The sequence below is a fragment of the Kryptolebias marmoratus genome, linkage group LG1 (genome assembly GCF_001649575.2).
Source record: "Kryptolebias marmoratus isolate JLee-2015 linkage group LG1, ASM164957v2, whole genome shotgun sequence".
NCBI lineage: Eukaryota > Metazoa > Chordata > Actinopteri > Cyprinodontiformes > Rivulidae > Kryptolebias > Kryptolebias marmoratus.
The window spans coordinates 30,709,953-30,718,719 of NC_051430.1; the positions used below are offsets into that span (position 1 = coordinate 30,709,953).

Below are 8,767 nucleotides of genomic sequence, written 5' to 3' on the forward strand. Positions count from 1 at the left end.
GTGTGTTAGAACCCAGACCCAGCGGGTGTGTTAGAACCCAGACCCAGAAGGTGTGTTAGAACCCAGACCCAGCAGGTGTGTTAGAACCCAGACCCAGAAGGTGTGTTAGAACCCAGACCCAGCAGGTGTGTAAAGTGTCGGCTCAGTGCTGCCCCCTGCTGGTCGGACGTTGAATCACTGACCGTGCACAGCAGAACTCCGGACCCAGAACCCGAGAACTCCTCGAAGACCTCGGAGCGTTCCTGTTGGACGAAACAAACAGGTAAAACCCGCAGGAACACCAGGATGTGCTAGATGCTGGCAGCGGACGGCGACGGCACCTCCTGCTTCATGTTGCCGTGGAGACGCAGGAATCGGAGCTTGTGATTGGCCGGGCGCTCGGACAGGACGGCGGTGAAGAGCGAGTGGAGGAACTCGACGGCCTCGCAGCTCGAGACGAACACGATGAGTTTGTTGTCACCAGAAAACTGAAAAATGGCAGCCGCCCGTCAAATCTCCATGGCAACCGGTCACATGACAACCGGCAGGCGTTACAAACGTTTGTTTGTGTTTTTTATGTTGTTTACTTTGCATTTCTCCAGGATGAAAGCAGCCAGGCAGACCAGCCGCAGCTTACTGGGAACCACCACAACAAACTGCTTCAGAGCCGCCGGAACAACGAAGCTCTCTGATTGGCCGGCTAGAGGAGGAGGGTCAGAGGTCACAGCTGCTGGGGCGGTGGCGTCAGAGGAGGCAGAGCCAGAAATGTGGATGCTGACTGGATCCTTTAAACAAACGTCAGCCAACCGGGTCACACCTGAAACACAAACAGGCTGTTCATGTTTGTTGTTTCAGCGCTGCATGTTCTTTTATTTGGCTTTTAATTTAAACAGAGCTCAAGATTTTAATAAATCATTTTCTTGTCTGTGAAGCACTTTAGTCAACCTGAGTTGTTTAAATCTGCTGTAGAAATAATCTGACATCAGGCCTCACATCTGTATTTAAGACAGATGTTGGTACCGGGTCAGGATGATGTCAGACGGTTCTGTTTACATCAACAATAAGACAGACAGGAAGTACAGCACTCTCTACAACAACAACTGTTTACCTTGAGTCAAAGTGGCAGACAGCAGAACGTTCTGTCGGGCCGGTCCAGTCGAGTTCAGACTGTTCAATACGACCGTCAGATCCTTCTCAAAGCCCAGGTCCAGAGTCCTGCAGGCAGAAGATGGCAGCATGAGGTTCATGTGGGTCAGAACCTACAGTCCTGATGATGGATCTCACCTGTCGGCCTCGTCCAGAACCAGCCAGCGGACGGCGCTGAAGGCGATGCTCAGGGTGTTTCTGATGTGATCCACCAGACGTCCAGGAGTTGAAATCAGGATGTTGATTCCTTTACGGATCCTGAAACCAGACCAGGAATTTACAACCTGCTCCCTGAGCCGGTCCGACCCAGAACTGGGTCTGACATCAGGCCGTTGTTCTGACATTCTGTGATCATACCTGGCCTTCTCCGCCTTCCTCTTCTCTCCTCCCATCAGCACACCTGGGACGATCCAGGTAAACGGCTGCAGAGACAGAACCATCAGCAGGAAACCTGAACCACAGATCTGCAGATCTACTTTCATCAGCAACACGAGGTTAAAGCGTGCTTCAGGGTTTCAGAACGTCTGAATGGAGGACGTTCCAGGAAATAAACGTTCCCAAAGCTGAGTTCTGTTCAACATCAGAACCTTCAGTAAAGACATGGATGATATAAGATGGAGGCTGTTTGTTACCTTGAGGAGCTTCTGGACGGTCTGGAAGGTCTGCAGAGCCAGCTGACGAACGAGAACAAAGGTTCAGTCAGAGGAACCAAACGGACCAACAGGACAGATTCAAACCCGTTCAGCTGAGCCGACCTCTCTGGTGGGGACGATGACAAGAGCCAGGGGTCCGTCGGACCTGCTGACCTTCGGCTGCACAGACTGAAGACTCTGGACCAGCGGGACGGCGTAGGACAGGGTTTTACCTGCGGACGGAGAGACGGTCTGCGTGAACCCAACCGTCTTTAGAGCGAGGCAAAACAAAGGGCTAGCTAAAAGCTAAAAGCAGCTGAAGAAGACAGAACCAGAACATGGTTGTTCTGCGACAGGTGGAGGTGCTGCAGGTGGGACTCACCTGATCCTGTCTGAGAGCGAACTAAAGCGTCTCGTCCCGACAGAAGAGCTGGGATGGTCTGTTTCTGAACGCTGCATACACACACACACACACACACATCAGTGTTACACAACCTTCTGCACTCAGTTTATCACGGTGTGTGTGTGTGTGTGTGTGTGTGTGTGTGTGTGTGTACTGACCTGGTCAGAGTGGAAACATTCAGGACTTTGTTCAACGTCGCCACCTGGTGGACACAAACATCCGATCAGAAAATCAAACTAGAGAAACTGATAAACAAGAATAAAACAGGTGTGTGTGTGTGTGTGTGTGTGTGTGTGTGTGTGAGTGAGTGTGTGTGTGTGTGTGTGGGCCTTACCAGGTGGGGGTGCAGGTGGAGATCTGAGAACGAGTCAGAGGTGAAGATTGTCTCCTTTACCTGAGAAACATTTGGTCTGAAGGAGGAACCACAGAGACGATGAGGTCAGTCATCACATGATCAGAGGCAGCCAATCAGAGCTCAGGGTACCTGAGGATTTCTGGGATCTCTGGGTTGTGTTTGAACAGAGATGAAGTTTTAATGCTGCTCTGTCTCTCTGTCTTTGTCTCCTCCTTCCTGTCCCTCCTCTCCTTCTTCTGTGGTGTCCTGTGTGTCGGCTCAGTGGGCGGAGCCTGGAGACAGACGAGTCTTTTCTTCAGTTCTGCTCCAATAAATCAATAAGTTCTGATGGTTGAGTGTGCACACACAACAACAACAACAGTGTTTACCTGCAGGCGAGCAGGTGGTGCAGCCTCCTCCTCCTCCTCCGCGGTGTGATGAAGCTGCCGTCTCCTCTGTTTGACCGAACGTCTCTCCTCTTCCTCTGAGGAGCTGAACCTCCTCTTCCTCTCTGCTCTCTGCTTCTTCTGGGAGAAAGAAAACACAAACAGGAAGCTGCTGATTCTTTCGTTTTTCAACTGTCTTTCATGAGTTTTACTCTCAGATCATCTCAGTAGTGTTATCGTTTTGATCACACCACTTATATGCAGTTTGTTAGAGCTCAGAGTCAGTGTTGAGGACCACTCTCAGCTACTACCACACCTGGTTTTAGCTCAATATCTGTAAAATTAACCGAATTATCGTCATTTTGTTTTTTCAGACAACCACATGCACAGAACAGGCAAATCATTATCACCCACTCTTCACTGTAATTGAAATAAATGTGATTTTAATTTGTTATTTGTGGCAACATGAACATGGTGTGTGTGTGCACTCACTAAGGCCCATCTCTGCTGAGTCTTCAGGCGTTTCCTGCTGCTAGACAATGATGATGATGATGGTGATGATGAAGACTCGCTGATGTTCAGACACAGCTGTCCATCTGCTGATGACATCATTGGCACACCTGGCTGGCAGCTGACAGGTGTGTGTGTGTCCACAAACTGCAGATAGGGCTGCAACAACACAGATTCTTCCTCAGACCAAACTCCATTTAAAAACCGTCAGATTTTAGCTGTATGTTCTGCTGCAACTTCAGGTTAAAAACGAATTATTAATTTGAATAAAAAACGACAAAAACTGCACAGATTTCATCTGTGGGAGGTTTCTGATTTAAGCCGAAGTTAGGAGTAAGACCTGACAAGGTGTTCGGAGATCAATACATGTTCGTGCACGAGCTTCTCTGTCACGCGGGACAGGAAACGTTAAATAGACACTTTTATGAATGGAGTTCAGCTGCGGCTTCAGGAGGCTGCAGCAGCTCCTCTGTCTGTCGGGATGAAGAAAATCCTCAAAGATCAAGTTCATCAGCTAACAAATAACACTAAAACACGTGCGTGACGCGCGTGCCTGCGTGTCTCACGTTTCTTGGAAGCTAACAGCCGCTGCTTCCGGTCTGTAAAGACCTTTCACATTAAAATAAACAATCAAGAAAAAAAGATTTAAACTTAAAAAAGAAATGAAACAATCTTACCGTGAAACTCTCCGAACACAAACACGCGTGAAAATCTCTTCCTCCTACGTCACAGAAGCCCCGCCTCCTCCATCTGATGTGAGCATGCGCAGTAGCTTCAGACACTGATCAGAAACAACTGACTAAGAAAGTCCAAATAAAACTAAATATTCACAGATTTTCATAAATTATTTCTGCTGAACAAAACAGAACGTGAAAAACTAAACAGCAAGAATTTATTCAATTTAATTTTTCCCCCAAAAAATAAACTTTCTGATGGTTTAAATGTAAAATATTCACCATATTTAAGATTTAGATTCAGTAATTCTTTATTTAAAAATCAGTTCCATTCAGAAATGTTCTAGTTGTTTTTATTTTAGTGTTCCTGTGTGTTCTTCTCACAGAGATCAAACCGGACCGGGCCTCTGGTTCTGCTGCGGCTCCATGCCTTGCTCAGAGGCTTCCTGAGCGTCAAACTGTCCGTCAGCTCCACTTCCTGTTGGTGGTGTAAAAATAGAGCTGTCAATCATCAGGTCCTGCTGGAACTCGGAGCGGCGCTCTGCGGGAATAATCATCAGAACCAACATCAGAACTGGCGTTTAGAAGCAGCTGAGGCTCAGGTTCTGAGGCTCGGTTTGTCCCATCAGGTTCTGGTGAGGATGAAGAGCCGGATCAGAACTTCATCTTCATGTTTTCAGGTGTGAAGCATCAAATCAGCTGGGATCCGTGTGAGGCTGGTTCTGACCTGCAGGTCCAGTTGGACCCGGCTGCTGTCAGACTGTTTTTAAGTCAAAAACAAAAATCTGAATGAACAAAAAAATCTTTATTTAAAACAAACAAACAAATTACAATATAAAAGGTAGGAGAATCATCTGGTCCAGGTGGGTCCAGGCGGGTCCAGGCGGGTCCAGGTGGCTCCAGGCGGGTCCAGGTGGGTCCCGGTGGGTCCAGGTGGGTCTAAGCGGGTCCAGGCAGGTCCTGGCGGGTCCAGGTGTCAGTTGGTGGTCAGCTGACTCTCCAGAGTCTCGAACACAGAGTGGGGGTTCTGATCAGCATCGACATGAACTGCATCTGGATACACAAACTGACACACGAACATGTTTGTTTGTGTTCCTGTCACAGAACACGTCGACCTTTGACCTTTGGCTTCATGTTTGATCTGGTCCAGTTGTGGTTCTGATGGTGCGGGGGTGCATTGTGTTCACCTGCAGCGCAGCAGAACGGACCCGGTACCGTTTCAGCCCCTGTGTCACGGCGTCCAGGCTGTCATCGGGGGCCGTCTGCAGTCGGTTCTGGACCTCAGCGCTCGGAGCCGGTCGGGTCACAGAGTGGTACCTGCAGGAGCAAACACAGGTGTGTTCACCTGACGGGGCGGTTCTGATCCAAAAACTGGCTAAACTGGAGTACGGACCTCTCCCCGCTGACCGGATCTGTCGCTCTCAGAGTGATTCTCTCCAAACAAACTTCATCGGTCACCTCCAGGAGGAAAACCCTGGGAGGAGGAGGAGGAGAGAGAANACGAGTGAAGCCTCCGAGTTGCTGAAGGGAGTGTTAAATATCGCGGCAATCTGGGATTGAGGTCACGGGAGAAACAGAGGGATGAGCGAGGAGGAGGAGGAGGGGAGGGGAGGATAGAGAGGGGAGGAGGGAGAGGAGCACAGACAGGAAGAGAACTTTCATTTCCAGTAACAGAACCATCAGAAGGTTCTGTTGGTTCTTCTGGTCCCTCTGAGGCTCCATCTGATTTCTATTTCTGCTCATTCAGAACTTCTGGGTTTCAGTCCAGATGAACAAACAGAACCAGAACCTTCAGCTGATTCAGAACCGGTCCAAAGAAGTCTTTAAACAGATTTTTGCTTCTGTTTAATAATAAAAATCCACCTCCTGACAGGTGATCTTAACCTTTAACCTTTCAGAGAACTGCACTCTGGTTCTGTTCAGACCCGAGTCCCTCAGCCGGGTTTGGTTCCTGCCTCAGAGGTCAGAACCGGATAAATCCTGAACAGAACGGTTCTGCAGGATCAGAACAGAGCTGTACCTTTCAAAATAAAACGTCCTGAACTCAGGGCTGCTCAGAGGAGGTGCCCTGTGGCTGGTTTTGGTTCTGGCTCTGGTTCTGGCTCTAGCTCTGGCTCTGGTTCTGGTTCTGGTTGTGTACCTGTTGGGCTGGTGCTGGGACTCCTGCAGGCTCTTGGCTTGCTGCAGGTCGCAGGGAAAGCCGTGCAGAATCCAGCCTCTGCAGCTGCAGTCCACCTGGCTCAGCCGCTCCTCCAGGACCCGCAGAACCAGGGTGTCTGGAACTGGACCAGCAGACCCATCAGAACTAACCCAGGTGACGGTCTGACCCCAGCGTGAGGCTTCAGGATGAAGGAAACAGACCGGTACCAGCCCGCTGCACTGAGCTCACCTGGACGTCCATCGTCCAGGTACGGCTGGACCTCTGATCCCAGACCAGAACCATCGGCTGCTACAGACCTCAGCAGCTGACCACAGCACACTGACACACACACACGCACACACACACACACACACACACACACACACACACACACTCAGGTTAAAGAATTAAACTACAACATTTTCTACATCAGGTCAGATTTCTTTAAAGCTCAGGTTGAAGGAGTTTCCTGCCGTAGTTTTCCAGATATGTTGATATGAAGTTCTGAAATGCGGGTCTGCACTCAATGTAAACAAACAGTTTGAGTCATGTGACTGACAGCCTGCAGTCTGTAAATATGGTGGAATCAGACAAACGTTCAGGTGGAAACAGGAACAAATATCAGCAGGACGGTGGAGACATTCAAACACAAACCAGGATCAATTGGATCAGATTTTACTCAACAAATGGACCATTGTTCATTTAAAGCTGCGGTTCTTGTCCTGAAACTGCTGGTTTCTGCCACCATCTTGTCTCTGGCAGGTTATAGAGGTGTTGTGTTCATGAACGCCTCTGAGACGTTCACATGCGTTCAGTTACAAACCCATCCCGTCTGGTTCCGTCACGTTTGTCTTGTTAGATGACGGCGAGCATCACCGCCGCAGCCTCTCGGGCTTTTATCTCCTGCAGCGTTCCACGTTCTGAGGCGGGTAAGAAGACGTTCTCACAGCAGGAACAGGCTTCAGGATCAGAGGCTGCTCAGTCTCGTTTCGCTGCAGACGTTTAAACGTTTAATGAAAGAACTGCAGATCAGTTCAAACAGCTGCTCCTGATTATCAGATGTTGGTTCTTTTCCCTCAGAGCAGCTTTAATCACAGAGTTTTAATTTTAGGACACGTTAACCATTGATACAAGAAACGGATTCTGTGGATTTTGTTTCTTATGTTATCAGTTCTGTGACAGATCTTCATGAGTTTAACAGAACGTAGAACCCAGAAGTTCTGGATCTGAGCGTGGTGCTGTTTGAGCTGCAGAGTCACAGCAGGAGAGAGAAGAACCAGAATCTGTTTCTGTTACAGTCTGAGCTAAAGACTCAGAACCGGGCCTGCATCCGAGTGTGTGTGTGTGTGTGTGTGGGAGTACCGTCCACCATCTTGTACTTCTCCGACAGCAGCCGGGCCTGAAGGCTCTTCCCGGAGCCAGGCGGACCCAGCAGGAGGATTCTGGGAGTTCTGGAGTACCGGCGGGTTTGGACAAAAGCCAATACTGAGAACACACACCCACACACACACACACACACACACAGTGTTACTGCACAGCTCATGTTAAGAAATGACTCAGCAGCACTCTCAGCTACTACAAAACCAGATTTTAGCTCTGTATCTGTAAGACTCTAACGTTGATTAGCTGTGGCAGCCATCTTGAATCAGCTGAAGTTCTGCAGCAGGAAGTCGGGTCAGCGCCTCCATCATCAGTACCTTGATGGTAGACGTCAGCGTGAGGTTGGTCTCCATTGATGATCTTCAGGACGTGCTGATAGGCTGACCTCAGACCTGTGACCTCACAGCGGTAACGCTGCAGCTCAGCCAATAACTGCTCCTCTGATAGGCCACGCCCCCTCTCCAGACGCTGAGCGGTGGTGTCATCAGGTGGCCAGATGAAGGTCTTGTGGTAGATGTCTGTGGACAGGAAGTGATGTAATGAGCAGGTTACGTTGTGCCGTGAGTGGACCGGGCCGGACCGGGCCGGACTCACCTCCCGTCAGCGGGTCCACGAGCCTCCCTCGACTCCTCTCCAGCAGGACGTCGTCAGGCGCCTCCAGCATCACTGCCAACAGAGCAGAGTCAGGTTCTGAGCAGCGCCGGGACAGGAAGTCAGAGCTGAGAGTGGGTCAGGTTCTCACCAACATGTTCTGGGATGATCCCGGCCCGCTGGAGGAGCAGAACCTGTAGACGGGTCTGAGTGATCCCCTCCAATACCCACCCCTGAAACACAAACAGGTCAGAACAGGTCGGGCTGATCATCAGTGGATTCTCCTGTCAGATCAGCTGATCACATGACCTGTGGCTCAACCTATGACAGAGCTGACAGGTGATGTCATCAGGGAGGAGGAGCAAAGGAACCCAGACTGTGAACAACCAATGAGGCGACAGTTTCTGAATGACGGACACCAACAAAGATTCCTTCTCTAAGGTTTCATCCATGAACCGGATCAGGACTGTTAGGAACCGGGCCGGGTTCTGATTGTGTTCTTCAGCTCAGAGGTCCCAGCAGTCGTTCCACTTGGACTTTGTTCAGTTGGACCGACCGGTTAACTGCGTTGGTTCCTGGTGGTGTTGGTTCC

At 49.8% G+C, this 8,767-nt stretch overlaps 2 protein-coding genes across 4 annotated transcripts in view; both read right to left on the reverse strand.

The window, feature by feature from the left end:
• Positions 1-4,536, reverse strand: part of ddx31 (DEAD (Asp-Glu-Ala-Asp) box polypeptide 31) — a 12,899-nt gene extending 8,363 nt beyond the window's left edge. The window contains exons 1-16 of the mRNA XM_025010675.2: positions 4,449-4,536; positions 4,068-4,140; positions 3,373-3,549; positions 2,884-3,021; positions 2,645-2,787; positions 2,495-2,570; positions 2,319-2,362; positions 2,140-2,210; positions 1,881-1,990; positions 1,758-1,799; positions 1,483-1,547; positions 1,264-1,383; positions 1,088-1,194; positions 567-796; positions 321-467; positions 183-242 (exon numbers count right to left, since the gene is read on the reverse strand). Of these exons, the coding sequence (XP_024866443.1) occupies positions 183-242; positions 321-467; positions 567-796; positions 1,088-1,194; positions 1,264-1,383; positions 1,483-1,547; positions 1,758-1,799; positions 1,881-1,990; positions 2,140-2,210; positions 2,319-2,362; positions 2,495-2,570; positions 2,645-2,787; positions 2,884-3,021; positions 3,373-3,492 (1,473 nt within the window). The 5' untranslated portion in view covers positions 3,493-3,549; positions 4,068-4,140; positions 4,449-4,536. The remainder of the gene's footprint in view (positions 1-182; positions 243-320; positions 468-566; positions 797-1,087; positions 1,195-1,263; positions 1,384-1,482; positions 1,548-1,757; positions 1,800-1,880; positions 1,991-2,139; positions 2,211-2,318; positions 2,363-2,494; positions 2,571-2,644; positions 2,788-2,883; positions 3,022-3,372; positions 3,550-4,067; positions 4,141-4,448) is intronic.
• Positions 4,537-4,848: 312 nt separating this feature from the next.
• ak8 (adenylate kinase 8) overlaps positions 4,849-8,767 on the reverse strand; it is a 9,063-nt gene continuing 5,144 nt past the window's right edge. For all 3 annotated transcript variants that reach the window (XM_025010678.2, XM_037975156.1, XM_025010677.2), the window contains 9 exons: positions 8,327-8,408; positions 8,179-8,250; positions 7,902-8,102; positions 7,567-7,689; positions 6,454-6,543; positions 6,205-6,346; positions 5,458-5,538; positions 5,252-5,381; positions 4,849-5,130 (listed from right to left, as the gene is read on the reverse strand). In XM_025010678.2, the coding sequence (XP_024866446.1) occupies positions 5,041-5,130; positions 5,252-5,381; positions 5,458-5,538; positions 6,205-6,346; positions 6,454-6,543; positions 7,567-7,689; positions 7,902-8,102; positions 8,179-8,250; positions 8,327-8,408 (1,011 nt within the window). In that variant the 3' untranslated portion in view covers positions 4,849-5,040. The remainder of the gene's footprint in view (positions 5,131-5,251; positions 5,382-5,457; positions 5,539-6,204; positions 6,347-6,453; positions 6,544-7,566; positions 7,690-7,901; positions 8,103-8,178; positions 8,251-8,326; positions 8,409-8,767) is intronic.